Source organism: Stegastes partitus, unplaced genomic scaffold, assembly GCF_000690725.1.
Source record: "Stegastes partitus isolate 25-593 unplaced genomic scaffold, Stegastes_partitus-1.0.2 Scaffold33, whole genome shotgun sequence".
In the NCBI taxonomy this organism is placed as follows: domain Eukaryota; kingdom Metazoa; phylum Chordata; class Actinopteri; family Pomacentridae; genus Stegastes; species Stegastes partitus.
The window spans coordinates 134,691-158,556 of record NW_007577764.1 but is presented as its reverse complement, the minus strand read 5'-3'; the positions used below and the strand labels follow the sequence as shown (position 1 = coordinate 158,556).

Genomic DNA, 23,866 nt, shown 5'->3' with positions numbered 1-23,866 from the left:
GTTGTGGTTATGGCCGGTTGATCCATGATTAAATAATGTTGAATAATTTATATGCCTTTTGTATACAGAGGTGTCGGGGCCATGGAGATTGTTGCCATGGACATGAAAGTAAGCGGGATGTACATTGCCAGACAGCTGAGCTTCTCAGGTGTGTCTTTCCGCATCGAAGAGATTGGACTGGACAGCGACTTCAAACTGGTCTATAACAAAGCTGCCAAACTGGTGAGTGTCCTGCCTCTAACTGCAATATCTCTATACTTTTAGCTTGTTTGATATGTCAAAATTCACATCTGGAATCTGTGTCCAGTGGGCTGAGGCGTTGCAAGTGTTCATGCGCGCAGCTGACGAGCTGGGCCTGGTCAGCAGGAAGTCTCTGTGGGGGCAGTTCTGGTCGTCTCACCAGCGCTTCTTCAAATACCTCTGTATCGCTGCCAAGGTCCGCTGCCTGGTGGAGCTGGCCCAAAAAGAGTTGGCGGCTGGAAAGGTCAGCACAACACACTCTTGAACACTGAGTCATATAGTGTATATAATCAAGACATTATCAGATGAAGGTCCAAGCAAGAGCTGAAATTCTATATGTGTTACATAAGTGAGGAGAACTGTGGAAGGACTGCAAGGACAGAATAGTTTTTACTTTTTTTGGTAAATGAGCTCTGTTTTGAATCATAGTCAGTACTTCACTTTCTCTGCTCAAGAATTATTTGTTGAAGCTGAAAGCATCAGTCAGGCTTCAGCAGTGGCTTTTATGTTTCAGTGTGGCTCGAGTTTGTTTCAGTTAAAATAAAGTCCGCAAGGATTTTCTAATATTTGCTATCATGGTGCCAGAAACGAGTCCTCATTAAAATTTACTTCAGGTAGCATCGTGGACGTGCTCAGTTTGTTGATGTGCATTTAATTTTTTTTCCAACACAGTGCATCGTTATTGGGCTTCAGTCCACTGGAGAATCTCGCACCAGAGAAGTCTTGGATGAGAATGATGGGCATCTTGACAGATTTGTTTCTGCAGCAGAGTGAGTGAAAAGGAGTATTTTGTCTGTTTGTTTATTAGTGCTTCTCTGTTGATAGATTCATGTACAAAATGACAAAATGCCTTATAATTGCATTGCAGCACTGTCTGAACAGCTACATTCATAGTTGCATCAGAAAACTTTTGCAGCTAAACAAGAAGGTTTATAATACATTTTCTGATACATTTGACCATGTTTGGAAAAATTATTGTCCATTGGCTGGAGACTATAGTCTGTGGTTATGTCTGTGTATATTCTCCGGCATCCAAGTCATGGTAATCCAAGGAGCTTCAGTGAAAAAGCCGCTGGATTTCTCTTTTAGGTTTTTGAAGACATTTCAAGTCGCATCCAAGAGGCTTCTGCAGTAGTCTTTAGTATAGTCTCTGGGTTTCTTCCATTTCATTTTGTTGTGTCATCAAACCAAGCCAGATAATTTGCCCGTTTGGAGAACTTGTCCTCAGTACATACTGTCTATACTCAGTCTGTATGGTTTAAATCCTCACCATTTATCCTCAATCAAACCAGGAAAACTCTTAACTTATTAGCAGCTTTAATTGCCCATGACTCATCCACTAAAAACGAAGAACAACAAGGACCTACCGCCCTGAACTCATCTGAACTTAAACCTTTCGCAGCCGACATACCTAAAAGTCTGAGTACATTAGATCACACACAACATGTTCATCTGCCTGTCAAAACCTGACAGCTAAATGAGGCTAAATGAGGAATGTACAAAGTGTCTCACTGTCACAACTGCCTTGTGTTGTCTTGATTGCTTTGCTCTCAGAATAAAAGTTTCTTTCTCTTTCTCTGTTCTCCTTTACTCCAGGGGAGTATTCCAGTCCCTTGTAACGAAGCATTTCCCTTCAGAGAAACAGAGGAGAGAAAAGGCACCTGGGAATAAAAGAAAACGTAAGTAAATCGGATGCTTTTGTCACACCATACCAGCATGTGTCCCTCGAAATCATGTCATGTGCGAACAGTGTCTGTATTATATTTTTCACTATTGTAGTAGGTCGCTTGTGAAGTATTTGACATCCTTGACTCTAAAAAAACAAACAAAAAAAAAACACAATTATTCTTGGATTCTACATCTGTTTTTGCTTCTGATCATCTCTGTAAATGAAACACAAGTGTTTTGGTGCTGCTTCCTTTTTACTTAAACGCTTTACATGCTGTTGCTACCAATCAGGGAAGCCAAGAGGTCGCCAGACCAAGGTACCCAAGCACACAGTGGACAGCGGCGGCGTGATCAACATCACTGACGACAGCAGTAGCGACTCCGAAGGCATGGACACAGACTCCAACTCCTCACCAGACTCCCTGCTCGACAACGACGACGTCATCTTTGTGAACCACACTAGCTGCCAGACAGGTAAGGAGGGTTTTTTTTAAAGATTTTTTTCCCTTCAGTGATGCGTGAGAAGATCAGTTAAAGGCAGATATTTTAGCCTTTTCAGAAGTATGTGGATCAAACAGATACAAGTCCAGACAACAGAATTACTTTCCACTTGACACTATAGCCCTACATGCCCTTTTATTTTAATGACTCAGACCTGCAAGGCTTTTGTAGTTAATGTCATACTCTGCTTTGTATTCACAGCCAGGATAGAGGAGATGAAGCAGGGCCTCCTCAACAAAATATCAGTACTGGGAAAAGAACTACCTCTCAATACATTGGATGAGCTCATCGATAAGTTCGGAGGACCAGATAAAGTCTCTGAGGTACGAACTTTTAAGTGCTTAAATATTGCCGGTGGGATTTACATGTTCTTCAGTTGTCACCGCCACCAGCTGTTTTTGTTTGCAGTGACAACATCTTCCTAAATTTCTTTTGTCTGTAGATGACTGGGCGTAAAGGCCGCGTGGTGCGACGTCCTGACGGCAGCGTCCATTATGAGTCGCGGGCTGAGCAAGGTCTTACGATTGACCACATCAACATCAAGGAGAAAGATCGCTTCATGAGCGGAGAGAAGGTCAGCTTTTAAATAGATCTTGCCATACGAAATTGCTGTTTTCATGACTTAATTAGCTGCAACTAATCTGTTTTTAAAAGCGATGTCGCCTAATAGACATAGCTCAGGAACATCTCCACCAATAATCCAAACCTGTTTCCTGCAGTTGGTGGCTATCATCTCAGAGGCAGCCAGCTCTGGGATTTCCCTGCAAGCGGATAAGCGAGTGAAAAACCAGAGGCGCCGGGTCCACATGACCCTGGAGCTGCCTTGGAGTGCAGACAGGGCTATTCAGCAGTTTGGTAAGTCAGGAAATGTAATCTTACAATGAGCCTTTCAAAGGTAAAGGGGAGTTAGGGCTTGACAATAATATGAAAAAGACATTCTTTATTTCTATTGAAAGAAGCTTTTACAAGGAGCCAGGGAACATTTTGTGCACGTATTTTTTTCAAGCTAGTTAAAAGTAGTTACTGTCAGGTGCTGGATGTTATACGCAAGTCAGTTTTATTTTCCTGATTCCTAGCTATTTTAATGTTAGAAAAGTGTCAAACAGATTTCATGTAGCCTTAACCAACATGTTGCTTGAGTGTAATTTTTCACCAACGGCCAATTTTATCAATGAGCTTTAAGGTTTTTTTTTTGCTGCCGCACTTGATGCATGATGCAACAGGTTGAAAGACAGATCTGCCTTTTTATGTTTGTCATGGTTACGTCAGCTTTTTATTATTTACTCCCCACTACATATACGTATTCCTGCGCCAGGCAGAAACGCTGGGATCAAAGGATGTTTGAAATGTAGAAACTTGCAGAAGAGGTATTGCTGCCTCAAGGTCAGAAAAGGGTCACACAAAGGAGGTTTGCCATGTTTTATTTCTTACTCTCATGTCATGTTGTGATGTTGCAAAATTAGGGCAAATGCTCTCACTGATGGACTGATGGTGGTTCGAAGTCGCGGTGTCTTTCAGTTTTTCAGTGGTGTGGTCTGAATTGATGTCAGGAATAATGAATACCAGTACTGGTATGCTGAAAGGCACGAGGATGTACTAAAAAACTTTCAATCTCTTCCTCCTCTGTCATAAAGATTTTGCATGTTGAAACATCCACACCATCACAGAGCTGTGGATGAGTTCACTGTTAGCATCATTTGCAAACTGCTTCATTCGGCAGCTTATTGTTTATGCAAAAACACATGCTGTACAAACACAGACATGGTGTTTTACTCAGAACATATTCTGAAGAGACTTCCAAAGAAAAACCTTGTGGAGAGTTTTTTGTTTTTCCATGTAAACATCAAACTAGTGGGAGGATCATCTCTCAGAGTCAAGATCAGATTTTATTCAATGATACAGATCACGTCATCAGGAAAAATCCCCCTTCTTACTTTTCTATTTGTAATTATTTATCCATTCTGTCACTGGATGGAGCTCGCTTTGAACTAAAACCAGCAACCTAACATGTTTTTACATCAGTCTGTCCGGCTGTTGATCCCAATAAAGTCTGTTAAATGCAGAGCTGCTGGACAAAATCCTGCACTGTCCTATTAATTAACACTGTAGAGCACGATCAGGCTGCAGTCTTTATCTCTCTGAATGTTCTGAATGTTCAAATTGTCTCACTGACACCTTTCCTTGATCTTTCCAGGCCGAACCCATCGGTCCAATCAGGTGACGGCGCCGGAGTACATCTTCCTCATCTCAGAGTTAGCTGGGGAGAGACGTTTTGCCTCCATTGTGGCTAAGAGACTGGAGAGCCTGGTAAGTATCGTAGTCCTACATATATGGGAGTGTGTTGCATTTTGCTTCTGTTGTTTTCCACAATTATCTGTCCCACATTTCCTTTATCTTCCCTTTCAATACAGTGAAATCTGTCTCAAGGGAAAATAATCCTTTTCATCTTGTGGTCTTATGGCGTGTGAGACGAATTGTTTCACTGTAAACAGAGAGGATTTCTGTTTTCTGTTTATTGATTGTCGTGCTTTGGTTTGCCTGTGACTCTGCCATTTGTTTCTTCACCCTGCTTTCACCCTCTGTCCTTCCTGTTCACTGGGATATTCCCTTGTCTTCAAGCTCCCTACAGTCTCTCTCATTGTTGGTTCCCTTGAAGTTGCATCAACTTTTCTCCACAAACCTCAAGAGATTCTGGGTCTTTCCCTTCCTCGGCTCAATAACGGAAAAATGATGAAGCAGAAAAAGCAAAAGAGCTTGTCTGGATAATTTATAAGTCCACAGTTATTTTCCACAATTATCGATGCATTTCTGCACTAGCAGTCGTCTATTTCCATAGTGACACAGCATGACAGTTCTTTTGGGAAAAGTGCAAGGAGGGTGCAAGGGGTTGGCTGTTCCAGGAAGTCGCTCCTGCGTTTGCCAACCGCGTATGGTAAATCCGTATCAAGAATAGGTCACATCTTGTCTGTCTGCCTGCTTGAACCCGATACAACACAAGTGCACGCAAACACAGTCAGTCGAGCAAAACGGCTGAATGCCTTTACAAGTAGCTGACTCCAGATCAGCAGTGAAGTCCTATTTAGCTAAGGCATCCCTTTGTTTTGGGATCTCAAGGCATTTTTCTGAGTGAGTCAGCAGCTGGCTACAGGACTGGTCTGCTATTGACTTGGTTTTGTCTAAATTATCCTTAACCTTTGTTACGTCTCTAAATTCACTTTTATCTTGCAGTTGACTGAATCTCTTTGCGAAATGTCACTTGGAATCCTCAGATGCACAAACTACTGTCAACTTGTGGTTAAAGAAAACGTTTCTTTTCACACCTGAACCTCATCAGTTTCCTTTGACACCCAGTGTAGAGACCAGAGCGTACCATCACGAAGGCACGCTATCGAGTTTCTGCGTTTTGCAGAGTAAAGTCCTTGTTTATTTGACTGTGTTTTCCACTCTATTATAGTTCCACACCCATCACTATAATGTTACAGAATTACATCAGACCAATCAGCATAGTTGCTGAACTGACTTGATTGAAATCAAAGGTTGTAATTTTAAAGGATTTGACCAAATTCTTCAAGTTAATGCAATATAATAACATACACTGTGCATCTCACGTGAAGTATCTTGAACTGAAAAGTATTTATGGTTTATAGGACTAGAAAACCGCTGTAAATACCCACCCATTGATCCTATAGGAAATCTACTGTAGTACCCATATATAATCCGATAGTTATTTGCAATAGTAATACATTCCAATGCTGAGCAGTGGCGCCACATTAAATAAGGAGCTCTACCATTTCAGATAAACAGCAAACACGTCACTGCGCCAGGCTGCATTAGTGTGATGATGCTGTGAAGGCTGTAAACCTAATGGTACTAATAATATTAACACTGTTGCTAATCCACCTTTCAGGGTGCATTAACCCACGGAGACAGAAGAGCAACTGAGTCCAGAGACCTGAGCAAGTACAACTTTGAGAATAAGGTAAGAAACTTCAACAAGCTCTGAAAATAGTCTTCTGTCTAAGATCTGTCTGAGCCTGTGTAATTTATGGTAACAGCTGATTTGCTTTGCTGAACAAGCCTTTGTCTACACCAATTACATGTCCCTTTTTCTTACAGTACGGTACCAAGGCTCTCGATAAAATCACCAAAGCAATTCTTGGCCACATAGAGAACAAGGTGCCCCCTCCCAAAGGCTACCCTGGGGGTGAAGCCATATTCTTCAGAGGTATGTTTGAGCTTTTGCTGACTGGTAAACAGAAAATATCTTCCGGTTGAAAATGTATTTTCCTTGACCAGTAAAACAACTTTGCTTTTCTTTATTTCCAGATATGAAAGTTGGAATGATGGACGTGGGCATCTTTTGTAAGGAGTCTCGCTTTGGGATCAGTACTGAGAAAGGTAGAGTACCCAAAGGCGTGCAGTGTATTAAGAGATCAATACACCTGCTTTAAAATTTACCTCAGGCAAGTTCAGTGTTCAGCGTTGCTCAGCTCAGAATTAGCTGCATTAACTGTTCTGTGTTGTGTTTTTTTTCTCAGACTGCAGCATCACAAAGTTCCTTAATCGCATCCTGGGCCTGGAGGTCCACAAGCAGAACTGTCTCTTCCAGTACTTCACTGACAACTTTGACTACCTAATTGAGAAAGATAAGAAGGAGGGCAAATACGACATGGGCATCCTAGGTATGAAAAGAGATCAATTGTAACTCAAAGATTTAATTTTTAAGCATGATTTTAGGTAATACTGTAGAAACTCTAAATGCAACGTAGCCCCAACTACCAAAGTTAAAAGGAAAAAACAGTACATTGACAGACGTTTTCATTGATTGACGGACACAAGACTAAAGCTAAAGTTAATCAACACTCACATCAGTTTGTAAAACACTAATAATAGTTTTCTTTCTTAACGTATGCCTGTCAATATATTGGAATTAGATTGCATTGGGTCCTTGACAATTGATTTTTTTTTCCTAAGAGCTGCGTCCTAATCTTCTTGCATTGGTTCTTTTCTGTCCTTGCCAGATCTGGCTCCAGGTAACGATGAGATTTATGAAGAGAGGCAGGAAACTTTCTTGACAGTTGGAAATCCTCAGGATGGACAGGTTGTTCTTTATAAGGTAGGAACCGCATTACCTCACCTCAGGTGTATCAGGAGGATTATTTTCTTGGAATATTGTGTATGTCATGTGACATCTTCTACAAAACTGTTGCTATTGTAGGAACAACATCATCATGGTGTCATGTGTTAGCCTGCAATTTCGACCTTTGTTTTAAAGAAGGACAGGTTAAGGGAACTACGAGAGTAAAAAGCTGGCCATTGTAGAAAGAGGTGGAGTCAATATTATTTTAAAACTGGGACAACAGCAGACAGGTATATACTGATAGCCACAAAATACTGTAATAGCACCCCAAGATGTGCCAAGAGAATACACCCTCTTTTGTTGTACCTGCTAGGAAAGATCGAGCAACCCAGAAGAGATTCTGTCAATGAAAAATGGAAAACCTGTGCTCTCTATTGCGAGTCAAATACAGGAGGATTTGTAGGATCCCAGTACGCCAACATTGTGGTGTCAACAGACAAATGCGCAATAGTGAATTAGTCTGACACTTCTCAGTTAGTTTTTGGTTTCTAAGGGCCACAGACCAAAATGCTTCAGGACTAGGTCTGAGTGATTACATTTAAAGTGATGTGGTTAAGTTCTAAATAAACCTTTTTTCTCCTGGTTTATATTAAAAATAGGTCAGAAATATCAATATTGAGTGAAATAAAACATTTTATCTGGATACATTTTTCAGCTTTATCTGTTAGCGCCGCTCCTCCGTACAGTCGTCGTATCAAACCCTCCCTGTGACAAATAAAGGGTTGTGATTGGTCCGGCACAAGCAAGGCTGTGTGGATATCTGTTTGAATGGGAGGGGGCCCAGAAGCATTCTGCCAGACCAAATGAAACCTGAGCTCTCAGACTTGTCTGGTTCCCAGGCTAGGCCCCACTTTCAATTACATCCGAGCCATCTTCAAATACCAGAGACTATCAATTGTTCAAGGTTTTCTTGACAAGACTTGCACTGCATACATTTTTTGCATACAAACAGAAATTTGTTCCACATAACTGGCACCCCCACAGGTGGCTGCAGAAGCTACATCTGCAGTGTATGAGTTTTGATTGATGTCACTTCACTCGCCAAAACACTGTGATCATATAGGCTTAGTATGAGGCTATGGAGTCTATGTAGGTACCACTGGGAGGCGGGAACAAGATAATTACTGGTATCTTTTGCTTTTAGCCGACGGCTGCAGACTAACCTACTCTTGACATTTCAAAGTTGAAAGCCAAGCAGAATCCTCCACAGGAGGACCAGTTTAACAAGTACAAAGAATGCGTTGGGTACATGCCTCAATGTCGTTTTATTCTCCTTCATTGTACATACGTGACTATATTTGTCTTTGTGTTGTTAGAGCAATCTTGAGTTTCTTTGACAAAGTCACAGAGCTTAATGCCGGCAGTATGTGGCAGTTTGGCTGCTTGACCAACTCTCTTTCACAGCACATGCTTCAATCTCTGATCATTTTGTCCCTGCAGATCAGTGTGGACAGAGGTATGCCCTGGGACGAGGCCTACAACAGGTCGCTGAAGCTCAGTGGTCCTGATGAGGGATTCTACTTGTCCCTGAAGGTGAGTCCATGTTATAATAAGCAAACTCTACTCTGGCTATAGTATAGGAGTCAAGATTTATTAATGAATGGCCACTCAAAGGATTTTATTTGTCCCTAGGAGCATGCTAATAAAGGTTACTGTGTGTGTGTGTCCTCTCCACAGCTGCGAGGTAACCACCCATGTGTGCTGCTAGCTGAACAAGGAAGAGGCAAAAACTTCATCGTCTACAAGCCCAACATCGGAAAGCAGACCCATCCTGAGAGCCTCGACAACCTGCACCAACGTTACCGGAAGGTAATGGCTTAAATAGCTGTTGACAAAATAGTAAGGATAACTGTAGTGTCTATATATCAGTATCTATATCCTGCTTTCCAGACAGCAGAGAACTAAACAGTCTGCATTTCATGTTATGGTTTGTTTCATCGTAAAAGGTCATTTTTGTTGCTTGTGAATACTGTCCATAATCTATATGTTTCCGTTTATTGTTTATTTCAAGGTATCACAACAGCATAACCTTTCACCATAATAAATAGTGTAAAAAAATAATATGGGGAAAATTTGACAGAATACAAAGCCAGACATTTTCTGGACTGACCTGTTCCTCCATCACTGCTGTTACCAGTACATACACTGTATTATACTGTATACACAGTAACTATACGGAGTCTGCTGCCCCCTTGTGGACATTCAGATGCACTAAACCAGACAAGGTTTAATGCACTCTGGAGCCAAGCAGTGTGGCAACATGTCACAGACTCTCCAACTGTTAAACATTATAAGTGTAGCTCATTAGAAAAAGTATGGGTCAAGTGTGGTGCTTTTGTTTAAATTCAAGTTGTTTATTAAAGCTGCACTTGTTTCCCTTTGCTATGTGAACAACAGAGTAATGATTAATGACCTTTCACTATAAGCCCACTGAGCACAAGAGTCATTTTTTTTCCTTTGACACAATCAATGATTATAAATGAGCTAAAGCTATAGCATGACCTTTGGTTGGAAGTTGAAAATAACTCTCAGTTCTGCATTGCTAAAAATGTGTTTTAACAAATTGTGGATATTAGCTGATAGCAGTGTTGTGCTTTTTTTTTTTTTTCCCCCAGGTGACTCCTGAGGAAGCGAGGGACAGCTGGGAGAACCAGTTCACCTTCTCTTTCAAGAAGTGTAGTCACGCCAACTGGTGAGTAGGAATCCACAGCGTCCCTCAGGATTAATGGCTCAATGCATCCAATCAGGCTGGTACTTGTTAGGATTCAGTCAGGGTGGTTCTAAGGTCAGATGCCATTCCCAAGGATTTGTAGATCACCTGAGAACTAGTCATGAAGAAATTGCCTCCCAAGTCTCACATGTTATCACCAGATGACCAGTGAGCTGTGCTTCAAATTCAAGAATGGGACTGTCTCAGGGTTTTACAAAAATACATGATTTGACATTTTCTTCTCTGCCCTCTCCCTAGGAATGGAAAGTGTAAGAAAATCGAGGAAGGCCAAGAGTGTCTGCAGGGCATGCGCCTCCGTCAGTACCACATGCTGTGCGGAGCTCTGTTGCGGGTGTGGAAGCGTGTATCCGACGTGGTTTCTGACATCACCAGCTCCAGCATCCTCCAGATTGTCCGCCTCAAAACTAAGCAGCACAACAAGCAAGTCGGTTAGTACACAGTCGCCGTTGTTATCATTAATTATGTTTCAAGCTGTTCTGAATCTGTGTCTCTCCACTGAACCGATGATCCTGTTTTGCTTTTTTTCTACTGAGCACAATGCACATCCTTGAAGATAACATGGCCGGTGTGAACTGGTTCACATACTGGGAGACAGCGGAAACTCCTCTTTTCTATTAGTTGCTTTACATGCACGCCTTCTGGATAACACACACACACACACTTTGTATTCAATCCAAGCAGTTTACATTTCAGTGAACTTCCACTTGAACAGTGGCTAGCCTGTTCACGTCACAGTAAACTCGCTTGCGTAAACGTCCAACCTCTGTACAGGACCAGCCCAAGAAGATAAATGTGAGTCATTTCCGGATGTCGGGGCTCCTTCTGATAGATCTCTCTCAGAGCTCTGTCACTCTGAGCCCAGCGCTGCCTCACTTTACCTGTGACCTGAATAAATTCTACATCTAAGAACTGAAGATTTCTCCGGTTTGTTCTTGGGCTTCCAACTGAAGTATCGAGTCTAACACCGTCTTCTACTGCTTATTAGAAAAATCTGTCAGACTTGACTCTGCTAAGATTAATCTATAAACTTCCAGCCCAGAGTTTTAAATTCAAATTTTAATTTCCAAATGTCAGTGAGTTGTTTTGACGGTAAAATGAGATGCTGTCAAAGTGCTGACACGTGTTTTTGATAAATTGAGGAAATGAAACAGTTCCTCACTTTCCTAATTTGGCTTTGCTGAACTTCTGCGAGCACTTTATTGACAAGGACACTTTGGAAATTATGAATCAGTTTCAAGATCCATTAAAAATACAAGTTTGAGGATGTTTACTAGAGATTTGGTGTCCGGTCTGTATTTTCCGTGCAGTACACACAAATTTCACAAAGATATGAAAAAAAATAGGCCATCCATGTGTATCATCTATGAGAGCACACATCCCAGAAGCTCACATTTTTGAATATTTAGTGATAAACCTGCCTTTCCGTCTACCCTTTTCTTGTCAATCTTTCCATTATTTGAACATGTGGCCTTGGATTGTCGCATATTTTGAAAAGTTTGAAGATTTGTCCCACTCATCTGACTCTACTCTTCGTCTCTCTCAGGCATCAAGATCCCAGAGAACTGTGTGGCTCGTGTGCGCGAGGAGCTGCTGCTGATGGACGAGGAGGTGAAGAGGAGGCGAAAGGAGAAGGAGCAGCAGGCCGTGGAGCAGCGCCTGGCTGAGGATCGCATGCGTAAAATGGAGCAGCAGAACAAACATCTCCTGCAGAATCTGTTCAGCCAGAAGTCCATGCTCACCCAGTCCCTCGTTCAGACTCACGCCCAGAACCCCATCCTCAAACAGAAACTGAACCAAAACGCCCTGCAAAGGACTCCGACCGGGGGCATCTCTCAGCTGCAGAGACTGCAGCCCCAAAGCCAGTCCTCTTTACAACACCCCCAACACAACTTACCCCTGTTGTCTTTACAGAGAAATCCAACCCAGCAAAGGACCCATAACAACTGGCCCAACAGCTCCACCTCCTCCTCCTCCTCCTCCATCACCACCAACCAGGGCCCTCTGACCAACACAGTTAGCCTCAATTACTCACCGTTTTACCCGCAGTCCTTTGTATCACCTTTTTCACAGCCGAAGAACCCGTCTCTTCCACTCCATCAGACCTCGCTGTCTTCCAAGAACCCCCTGGACGACATCTTGGACCTGACAGTGAGTTCACCGTCGCCCTCTCCGGACAGCACAGAGGGCGCACTGAGTCTGGACACGCTAGCGGGCAACTCTGCAGCATTCCCAGGCGAATTTAATCTGGAGTCTCTCATGTCTAACACGACGAATGCCCAGCAGCAGATACAGCAGCCCATTTTACTTCAGCAACAGCAACAACAGCAGCAGCAGCAGCAGCAGCATCTACAGGCCTCACAGCAGCAGCAGCAGCAGAACCTGTTGGCCAATAACCACCATGACTTGTTAGATTTGTTTGACTTGCCCCTGTCCCCCCAGATGCCCACACAGAAAGCCAGCCCCTCGTCCTCTTCCTCGTCCTGCTCTTCCTCTACGTCCTCCACCTCCGCCGTGTCCAACAACCTTGTTTCTCTCTTCTCCAGCCCGTCCTCCTCCCTCTTTTCCAACTCTACCTCTCGCTTCCCCGCCGCCTATCTCCTCCCGCAGCCGGACTCTGTTTCTTTACCCAACGGCCACTGCAGCTCCGGCGCTCTCGACGTTCGCGAGGCTCTGAACAGCATGCTGCAGGCCGGGCCGGACCGCAAGTCTGTCATCCAGTACCGGCAGCAAGACTAGCAGCTTTGAACGGCAACAGCTAGTCGGGACTTTGTTTATCTTTGGGTATTTTTTATTTTATTTTTGTCTTTTAAAGCAGATCGCGTCTTGTTTGCTGCTGTCTACGATCGCACCCTTGGACCTGCTCCCTCTCCCCTCAGGGCGTATAGTCAAGTCACTGCCTGTCCTGCGCTGGGCTCACCCTTCTCTTTATCCACCTGTAGCGTTCACCTGCTTGAGGCTGTCGAGGTGATGTCGGAGCTCGATCAATATCAGATTTCTACACCAAAGTGTGTCCTCCACAGTAAAAGGCAGCTGTTTGAAAAAAAATAAATGAATAAATTAAAGGAAGTGGAAGAAGAAGAAAAAAAGAAAACAAAAAAAAAAAACACGCGATAACTGTATTCTATCGAACACACGAGCTGTCGAAACACAAGCTCATCGACGAGGTGTGGAAATCTTTTAACAAAACCTCCCGCTGCTGATTTTTACGAGGTATGATTGGTGAAGTTGCTGGAAGCTCTACATGACTTTCACCAGTTAAAACCACATCTTTAGACTTTGCTTTACTGTTACTTCGCTTCATGGCAGAAAAAAAAATGAAAAAACTGTATGCAAGGCTTGGTTTGAGTGAAACGAGACATAGTGTTGAACTGGAAGACGAGAGCAAAAAAACACATGAAATCTTTTAGCTGATTAGCCATGAAATGCCTCAGTTGTCGTTTCTTTTTTTGTTTTTTTTCTCTCTTCTACATGCTCCCTCTTGTTTCTCTCCCTGCTTGTATGAACACTAGTGTGAGGAAAAAGGGAGAGGAAGAGCAGTCTGCTGTTGCAAACAGTGCCTTTTGGAGAAATCTATAAATGCAGTCTTTAGAATCCATGTAGCCTAATGTATAGATTTGTACTCTTGAGCGTTGATTTTAATTTTAATTTAATATGGTATATTTGTATTTAACTTTTAGCCCCTTCAGTCAGTGAGTCAGTCAGTTAGTTGTTGTTTGCGTTACTCTCCGCTGGTGTTGGGTTTCAGGAAGACATTTAGCCTGTATATGCTTGTCTGCTCCTAAAAGAAGAGCGACGTCCTTTGTTTGTGTCCTCTCTGTCGCAGGTTAGATGACCGTGTTCGAGGCGATCGGACAGATTGTTAAGCAGCACGGATAGAAAACTGTGTCCAAAAATCTATACCCAGTTTCCCTGTTTTTTTTTTTTGTTTTTTTAAGCTGACAGTAGAGTTTTGGTGATGTGACTCCTGTTTTGTTTTGATTTGAAATTCCTCAGGAAAGTCTTGAGTGTTTTTTTTTTCTTTCTGGTGTGTGTGTGTGTGTATACGTGTCATTTTGACCAACGTAGATATCAAACATTTGTTTTCAGTCTTCAGAATTTCACATTTTTAATTGAGGTTTTAAAAAAAAGCCCCGTCGGGAAAAAAAAAAAAAAGTCTCGGACAAAAGGTTCCAGAGGAGTTGAACCGATCACAAATATCTGACTGTTTCCATTTCAGGCGTCCGTGCTGTAAAAACCTTTCAAAAGACGTGGACTCGTGATGTTCACCGTATGATATTTACAAACCTGTGAGATCTGGCCATCTTTGTGTGAAGACGATGCACTGTAGTTGGTTCGTGACAACATGCCGGGTGAAGTTCAAGCGATCAAAAAGCAATAAAACATTATTCCACACTTGTTCTGAAACAGACATGCCTACGTACTGTTTACGCTCAACAGGCAAAGCTTTGTGGTTACCTTTGCATGGTATGAATCTTCTTTTTTTTTCTGTTGCTTAATAGTCTTTTAGTCAAACACATTCTGAAACGCATACAAACCATTGTAAAGTACGTTTTTTCACAGGACGCAATGCGTTCTGGATGTTTTAGTCATCGTTATTATAAAAGTTATTGTTATTTATATTTAAGGGATATTTAGATTTTAGATACGTTATCTTGCTTATTATAATAGTTAACGACATGTTTGGTCAGGGAAGTTACTAGTTTTCAAGATTGCTATAGTAATAATAATAAAAAAAACAAAAAGTTCTATTATAACCTGCCACCAAATAAGATTGCACTGTTCTGTACTGCTGTACAGTGTCTGGATTTGTTTCTGCTCCTTTCAGTTTTGCTTTCCTCAAGTAGAATTGTTTCTCCAACTCGTAGACCTTCGGCCAGGCCTTCAGTTCGCAGAGAGATACCAAAGTATTCCACAGACACCCCTAAAGTTACTGGTTCTAAGATATCAGACCTTTTATCAATCTCAGGAAGAAACCTACAAGCGGTGTAACGTCGGGGCGTTAGCAGAAATATATCATTTCCCCTTATAACAGCGGTGAAACTAATGAATACATGTGCTATTTTTTTTTTTGTTTTTTCTTAACTCTGTGCTGTGACTCTTGCTGTATTTATGTTTTAGACTTAATGTGATGGGTTTGTTGTTTGTCCTTGTGAAAATGTCAGTGATTCTAAATGTTTATGCCTTCTTAGGGCAACGATGAAAGGCTGTTTCTGTTGAAGAAGCATTATGTTTTCTGTGGACAGGTTTTTTTTTTTTTGTTTTTGTCTTGCAGTTGTTGGACAGTTCATTCACGCTGACAGATTTTTGAGTCGCACCCGAATTATGCTGAAATGTGCAATTGATCTGTCCAAGCCTTCCCAACAGATTCACAACAGGTTTTAGGATCAGACCGACTCACTCACAGTATTTCTTGTTAATTCTCCACCACAGCATGTTTTCCTCGTTCGTTTTGCTTTGAATATTCCTCATCAGGCACATTCCGAGACGTCAGTCTGCAAAAGTTTTGCCTTTTGATTTTGTGTTTTATGATCACAAAAATAAAGCTTTATGCATTTGAGGGATATGGACAGCAATGTTAGGAAAAAAAAGCTTTTTTTTTTTTGTTAGGATTCTTTTATTTGTGTAGCTAGGCCTTTAATCATTTTATCATTTTGCACTAAGAATGGCATAATCAAGTTACTGTTATCTTGTTGGTTATGATTGAGCGTTGCAAGCTTGTTGTGTTTCTGTTCTTTGATGGATTGCTCTATGTATACTGTAACCATCTTTCTCGTTTCTCCACCATTTGCATATTATATAAATGTTATCACTCTCAAATAATTTATTGCTAACAAAAAAAATGAAACAAAAAACATGCTACTGATTGTATGTATTTTTAAACAAAGCCTATTTTTTCTGTAAAAAAAAAGAAAAAAAAAGAAAACTGTGTTCAGCACTTTTATTCTGGGTTGTGCTTTTGTTTTCTATATATTTATAATTTAGATCCAAATGTATATATTGTAAAATTTGTGCCTTTCGACTAATTCTTTAAAAAGGTTTTCTACTCATTAAAGGAAGGACTATATGAAATTGCAATCTTAACTTTGTAAACAAATAAAAACTTGAAGATTGCTGAAACTGAGTCTCATTTGTTCTTCTGCTTTTTCCTCTGCAGGTTTATACAAGAAGAAACTACACATGTAACATCACTGCTTATTTTTTAAACATCAAGAAAATGGAGCAGAGCTGAGCTGAATTACATTTGTGCTCAGCAAGCGATAGAAAAAAAAACACAAATATGAGCAGAGCTGGTTTCTGGCAGTGATGTGCTGCAGGATCACATAAACACAGACACCGTATCATTAGATAAATGTGTTTTTTAAAAAAAAGTAATTGGGAAAACAACTTTTAACACATTTTTTTAACAGCTGACTTGTTTTACAGATTTTCCTGCTTTGTTAAATTACAGATCATAACTAGTAAAATTGTAGACTTTACATGTTAATTCTAAAATCAGGCCCAAACTGTAAATAATATCTCAAAAATCCGTATTTTTATTAATGGCAATTTGTTCCTTTTCAAGACTTATGCATAAAATGAATGTATTTCTATTGCTCTTTTTAAATCAGCAAAAAATATTGTTATATTACAGATATTTGCTGCTATTTAAAAGGAAAAAAAAAAAGAAAAATCAATTAAAGTCAAGAATTTAAAAATTATTATTTTACATATCCTTCCTATTTTCTTAAAAAACTAATAACATTAAGTAAAATCACAGAATAAGTATTAATTTACACATTGTCTGTCCATAATGTTGACATTTAAAAAATCTGTATTTTTATTTCTTTTTTCTTTCTTTTTTTTTTTTTTTAGAAATAGTTAGTTTTATAATGTATTTTAAGATGTGTGACTATTATTTTTTTTTGCAAATATTTATATACATTTATAGTATTTTATTTTATTTTATTTTACAGTTTTTACCATTTTGAACACTAAAATATTCCACCATGTTTAATGTATTGTAATTGTCTTTTTTCATTCCAGTCATGAATTAAAGCCCTCAAAAACAATACGACACAGCTGATCATAAACATATTAATGTTGTTTTACTGCTTGTGAAAGTCTGACCTGAAACTCCAAATACGTTTCTGTTACGTCGGTGTTTTGTTACGGAGACTTTTCAGTTTCACAGTCTGGCAGCAGGGTGTCGTTGTTGCGCATGTAGATGCTTCCCATAACTACATATAGAACGCAGCCTCTCCAATAATTAAAGTAACGAACAAAAGGGGAAGCCGAGAAGCCATAAGAGCACATTTTGTTGTTTTATTACAGGCTGCTGTAGTTAGATCGGCTATCATTAGACTGTGGACAGATGTTTAGTCAGGCAGCAGATTTACTATGATTATTACTTATTAAATAATGTTTAGTCTCTTCTCTTGGAATATTTAAAGGGTTGTTCACCCAAATTACTGTTAAATGACATTTATAAAACCAAGTACTTCTATGGCACACCCTTACCTCTAATTATATTTCTGTCAATGATCATAAATAAGATGAATTCAAAGCACACACACGTTCAGAAGCGCTGCTCCGGCTGCCTGCACTCAGTCTGATATTAATGTGGGTTCAGCACAAAAAGAAGGTGTGATGACCTTACTTTGCCGGGAGCACAGTGTCTCACATTTTGTATTTATTTCACTCTGAAATAACTCGAAAATGGTGCAATTATCAGGTTCCAGTCTCCCGTCCTCTAACCTGAAACCAGCAGGGAGGTTATTTATTGAACATTTCTCCAGTTAAACTAGAAGCTTTCATGCCTAAGATTAGATTAGATTACATTCAACTTTATTGTCATTGCACACGTCACCAGTACAAGGTCACATAAAGTGTAGTAATAAACCACAGACGCAATTTACAGTTTAAGGAAGTAAACTGTGATCCTGTATAAGACAGTATTAATTTCACAATGACATCTGCAAAAGTGGGGACTTCCTATTTTAAATTAATTTACCTGTAGACAGGAAAAAATAAACATTTTTTTGACTTTTTTTTTGTTATTTTACAGACTTTCCCTGTTATAATACATTACAGATAATAACTAGTAAAATCACAGAAAAAAGTATTAATTTAAATGTTAGCCATAGGAAAACAGCTCTAAATAATGTACCAATCAGAAGTCTGTATTTTTATAAATGGTGTTTTTTAATGCTATTTGACTGTGTTTAAATCAGAAAAAACAACCCTAAAAACATCAGGTATTGGCTGTTATACAAAAGAAAAATGTTGCATAAAAGGATTAAGTAATACTAATTATTTTTTTAAAGAGTTATTTTGGAGATTGTCTGTGTTTTATTACTTTACAGATAATATCTAATAAAATTGCAGAAAAAAAATACAACTTTACTTGTTGACTGTAAACAGAAACAGGCCAAAACTGTAAATAATGTCAACATCAATAATTACTAGTTTAATAAATGTTTTTTTGTTTTGTTTTTTATTTGAATCTGAAAAAAATCATTGTCTTACAGATATTTATCACTGTTTGAAAGAAAAATTCTATATATTATAGATTAAAAATTTCTAAGCAATGTCTTTTTATCTGTTATTTTACAGATTTTCCTGTTTTGCTGAACTACAAATATTAATTAGTAATAGTAATCGTAAGTATGTATTAATTTGCAAATTGACTGTAAAGTAAAACACACCAAAACTGTACATATTGTCAAAAATCTGTGTTTTTACACATATTAATTTGTTTTTTATAATGTGTGACTGCAAAATGTTTTTATTTACTGTAATTAAATCAGCTAAAAAAAATAAAATATTGCAGATATTTGCTGTTATTTTCACAGTTTTTGAATGCTCCAATATTCCACCGTTTTTTAGATATATTTTTCTGGCACCTTTGCTGCCAGATTTTATTTTATTTTATTTTATTTTATTTTATTTTATTCACTTTTTTATTTTATTTTATTTTATTTTTTAAATTGTATTTTATTTTATTTTTTTTATTTTAAACAGTGTACAATTTACTAGAATAATCCTAAATGAATTATTATATATTATGACCAACCACTTCCGGTCACTTCCATTTGTGGTCAGTGGATCTGACTCAAATCAAACACGAGGCTTCGTCACACCCAAAACTGGGCGGAGCCTTAACCACCTGTGACGCTCCTCTAGCGTGATGACGCTACGAAACTCACCTGTGCGTGGCTGCGTCCACGCCCCGCCTCCTCACCTGCGTCCGGGAAGATTTAGGAGAAACTTTCCGAAGTACCGAGAAACCGTGAAGTCAGTGAAGCGAGAGGGAAACTTCTGAAGAGCGGATTTTAAAAACTTTGACGAGTGAACCGAACCGTTGAGGCTGAACAGAGGAGCTTCACAGGTGAGTGAGCTGCTCTTGTGCAGGTGTTTCCTGGTTCACAGCTGCTCTGTGGGTCTGGTGTCTAGCTGTGGAGGGAGAGGAGACGCTCAGGAGAAACATTTCTAACGTTTAACTGAAGTGAACCTCAGTTTAAAAAGGTTTATCCACCGAGCAGAGAGCTGAGCAGGTACAGCTAACGGCTAACTGCTAACAGCTAACAGCTAACTCACTGTGCTGCTGAGTTCTGTTTGAGGAGCAGATGTGGTTGTTTTCATGCTCTGCTGTGTGTTGTGGAGAATATTTAGCTGTTAGTTTGACAGAAGAAGATGTTTGGCACATTAGGGGATTGTTCCAGCCTACAAACATGAAGATTTTAACCTAAAAATAGCATATTTTCTTGTTATTTCAGAGGAAAAATAATATAAAATGAGAGACACTGAGTCTGTCTTGAGGCAACTTAAGGTCATTTCTACTTTCTGTTTGTGCTCAGCCAACATAGGTGGTTCTCAAACTTTATACCTTAGGATTCTGCTTTATTAATGATGATTTACAGCTGAATTCATGTGTAAAGGTGGAAATAATTGTTTTGTAAGTTTAATTTAATAGTAATATTGTCCAGAAGAAGAGCTGCAGGTGAGAAGAAAAAGTTCATACAAAGAAGTCCCATAACAGAATATCTCAAATAATAATAAATAATAGTATTAATGTAGTATTTAGAGGAAATCTGCTGTTTTTATAGATGCCAAAAAAACACAGCAAGTTCCGTCTATAGCACAATGACAGTTTATGTAACTGCAGCCGCCTGTAATAAAACAATAAATGAAGTTGTTAATCCACCACCTGCTGCTACGTTTGGTTCGTCACTTTTGGCCATTTTCTTCATGTAGTCGTGTAAAAGCGCTAATAAACACTCAATAACGTCGCTGCTGCAAATATCTGCGCTGTGACATTATAGGATCACCATCTTCCAACGTTTCTGATCAACGTTATCGTGTTATTTTGATGGATGAATAGATCCAGAGCTGTTTTTGTTTTTAATAACTTTTGTTAAAACAAACAAACTAAATGAGATCTTGTGTTATTCATATCGAGCTACAGCTGTAGGCACTGAGACGCTGTTTGACGTCATTTTCTGTACATTTGGCTTAGTTTAATGCTGAGTTTATGTTGTCTGGAAGTTTATAGTCAGCTGCACGTCGCATTTTCTCCTCACCGTACTGGTTCTGCCACACATGCAAGTTTCTACCTGCCTACCACACAGTTTCACAATAGTTTCGACTGCATTCCCAAACCGCTGCGTCTTCCTCTCCTTTGACCCTGATCGCTGTGGGTATTGATGCGCTGTTTGATTTGGGAAGTCTGATGGTGGTGTCGCTCTGGAAACATCACACGAGATGTGTTGTGTCCCAGATTTGTGCTTTCTAGGTTTGAAACAGCAAATCCTGAATTAAACAAACTGTTTTGATTTGGACTCAAGGTTCAATAGCATTCCTCAGAAGAGTTTTGATCAGCTGATATCAATTAAATCCTCTTTTATAGTAGAATTAATTTGTTAACGGTTAATCAACTTTGAATAAGAATTGCAATTTTTAACATTGCAGCTGGCAGATTAACGCTACAATCTGAGATATACGTTATGCAACGCGGCTGACTCAGAGCTTAACTGTTGTTTTAGTGGTTCTACAGATTCCTCCTGGTGTCACAGTTTTGTATTGAAACTCGTGTTTTAAACCTCCGTCACATGTTTTAAATCAATTACACAGTGTAGTCTAACCAGCAGCTTGACCTCCTGACCAGACACCTATTTGGCTGCTCGAGCAAATGAAATACCCGATAAATGTTTGAACGTCATTGCACTGAAACCATGTAAACACCTAATATTTCTGTGAATAATTACGTCCTCGTTGATGTGCATCGCTGCCCTCAATACCTGAGTACGCATGTTAATATTTACCTTCTGGACCTCAAAACCCACCGGCAGCTTTAAAAGGAAATTGGCTTTTTATAAAAATGACAAAATGACACCATTTATCAGAGCAGGAAACTGTAAAAACATCATCAGAGTTTCAGGTTTTAGAGGTAACCACTCATCTATAACATTCTATTAGAAACACAAACCAAATCTATGCCTTTAATCTGTGTCTGGTTTAAAAAAAAGAATCCAAAAAATATGTCGTTTAGTCTCAGCAGATCCTGTAAAACACAAAAAATTCTGCATTCCTTGGTGCAACAGTGAAGTTATTCGTGACTCAGCTGCAATCAACACTCACATCACAAGAATTCAGGGACTTTTTTATCTGAACTGGGCTGAACTGTATGCAAATAATCAAAGAAAATCAACTTTTGCTTATTTTTTTTCTGATTTGTGGCGCTATAACTTTATCAAACTTCACAAAAGACATTTTGTAGCTCTCTGTGCTTCTTGTCAGGGTTGTGCTGTTTCCATAGAGGTGCAGGACTTTACATTGCAGTGAAAAATGAGCCCACAGTGAGTAAAAATGCAGAGAAGCCGCCAGAAACTCCTTGAGGTTCAGCGGATTAAAGGGATGAACACTTCTGTACAAACAGCGGTTGGAGGATGTTGTTGAATTCACACGTAATGCCCTCGATATTGCAAAGTTATGCATTTCACACTCCAGTTTTTTTAATCTTCAACGCACGAGACGGTCTGGAACTTAATTCGTAAAAGTCTGGGCATGAATTGCAGGAGTCCAGGTAGCCGTGAAGTGGGTGTTTGCAGCACTTCAACATTGTTGACAACATGCCATGAATACGTCTGTTGTGAGTGGAAGCTCCAAAGCCCTGACCTGTGTAATTACAGCCTCTCTGTGGGTTCTGTAAACCTCTGGAGTATTTGTCCTCTAAGCTCTATATTTACCCAGAGAGGCTTTGCTATTCCTCATTACCCACTAAGCATAATAAGTCCATTCCAGGCCCCCCTCAGCTATTAATATTTATGAGAGGAGCCTATTTGAATGATGCACCGTGGAAGAATTCTAGTTATGCCTTTGCATTCATAGTGAAACCTGCAGTTTAGCTCTGAGCTAATACGGTGGAACAAGGCGCTCTGGTCGTTTGCATGTTGGAAGGAGTGGCTGCAGACTGAAAGAAATAAAACACCATCTGAAGTGAAGACTCTGCTGCTGAACGGACTCGGTGTGAGCCAGGAATGAGTGATTATTTACCTACCTGGAGGGGACACACCTCTGCTAAGTGCTTGTTTTTAGTAACAGTAGTAGCTGTTGGCCAGACTCTGTTTTCTGCAGATCATTAATAATTCACCACTGGTGCTCTGGCTGACCCGAGGCCAGCTGTTACACCTGCTGAACTGAAGCCACGAGCCTGCATCTGGTATGTCGCTGCACTGTAAAATGTAAAATAACAAAAAAAACTTAAATTGTAAAAATCTGGCAGTAATGGTGGCTGAAAAAATGTTTTAGAAATGCTGGATTACATTCAAAAAATGTAAAAGTAGGAAAATAACAGCAAATATCTGTAAAGTCATAATATTTCTAGCTGATTTAATTGCATTTAAAATAGTAAAAATGCTATGGACAAGCATTGTAAAAGAACAATTTACTGTTTGTGAAAATGTAGATTTTTTGATGTTGCCATGATCTTCAGTTTTTGCCTGATTTTAAGGCTTTACATGTGAATTAATACTTTTTAGATGTGATTTTACTTGATAGTAACGTAACAAAACAGGGAAAATCTGTTTTTAAAAAAAAGTTTAAAAATAATTTACAATTTTTCAGTCTTTTATGTATATATTTCTTTTTTAAATAATATAAATATCTGTAAAATAAAGACTTTTTTCGTTGTTTTAAATACAGTAAAAATAGCGTAATTTTCCTGTCAAGGTACCATATGTAAAAATACAGATTTTTGATCTTGACATTATATTTTCTTCCCTTTTTTATTTTTTATGCAATCATAATTGTAGTACCTTGTTCTGTGTTTTACTAGATATCTGAAATTCAGAGTTTAAATTTCTTTATTTAAATGTATTAATGTTTTTATTTATTTTACTAATTTTTAATCCATAATATATACATATAAATTTAAATTAATACCCTTTTTCTGTCATTTATTAGCTATTATCTGTAATGTAAAATAAGTAAATTGTTCATAAACCTGTTAAAACTCGTATAAAAAAACAAAACTAAACAAAAACGTTAGAACCAATACGTAACATTAAACTTCTATAAATTACCGCGTGTAGGACAGTAATCAAGTTTGA

At 39.3% G+C, this 23,866-nt stretch overlaps 2 protein-coding genes across 7 annotated transcripts in view; both read left to right on the top strand.

Annotated features, from left to right (window-relative positions):
* Positions 1-16,397, top strand: part of sbno2b (strawberry notch homolog 2b) — a 68,190-nt gene extending 51,793 nt beyond the window's left edge. For all 5 annotated transcript variants that reach the window (XM_008300144.1, XM_008300135.1, XM_008300126.1 and 2 more), the window contains 19 exons: positions 69-222; positions 308-484; positions 913-1,010; positions 1,837-1,919; positions 2,200-2,382; positions 2,611-2,732; positions 2,852-2,983; positions 3,129-3,264; positions 4,604-4,716; positions 6,317-6,388; positions 6,526-6,634; positions 6,736-6,807; positions 6,948-7,091; positions 7,431-7,525; positions 8,990-9,082; positions 9,227-9,358; positions 10,165-10,241; positions 10,518-10,708; positions 11,824-16,397. In XM_008300144.1, the coding sequence (XP_008298366.1) occupies positions 69-222; positions 308-484; positions 913-1,010; positions 1,837-1,919; positions 2,200-2,382; positions 2,611-2,732; positions 2,852-2,983; positions 3,129-3,264; positions 4,604-4,716; positions 6,317-6,388; positions 6,526-6,634; positions 6,736-6,807; positions 6,948-7,091; positions 7,431-7,525; positions 8,990-9,082; positions 9,227-9,358; positions 10,165-10,241; positions 10,518-10,708; positions 11,824-13,016 (3,376 nt within the window). In that variant the 3' untranslated portion in view covers positions 13,017-16,397. The remainder of the gene's footprint in view (positions 1-68; positions 223-307; positions 485-912; positions 1,011-1,836; positions 1,920-2,199; positions 2,383-2,610; positions 2,733-2,851; positions 2,984-3,128; positions 3,265-4,603; positions 4,717-6,316; positions 6,389-6,525; positions 6,635-6,735; positions 6,808-6,947; positions 7,092-7,430; positions 7,526-8,989; positions 9,083-9,226; positions 9,359-10,164; positions 10,242-10,517; positions 10,709-11,823) is intronic.
* A 3,152-nt stretch (positions 16,398-19,549) lies between these two features.
* tjp3 (tight junction protein 3) overlaps positions 19,550-23,866 on the top strand; it is a 28,747-nt gene continuing 24,430 nt past the window's right edge. For both annotated transcript variants that reach the window (XM_008300110.1, XM_008300102.1), the window contains exon 1: positions 19,550-19,647. The gene's annotated coding sequence lies outside the window, so the exon portion shown is untranslated. The remainder of the gene's footprint in view (positions 19,648-23,866) is intronic.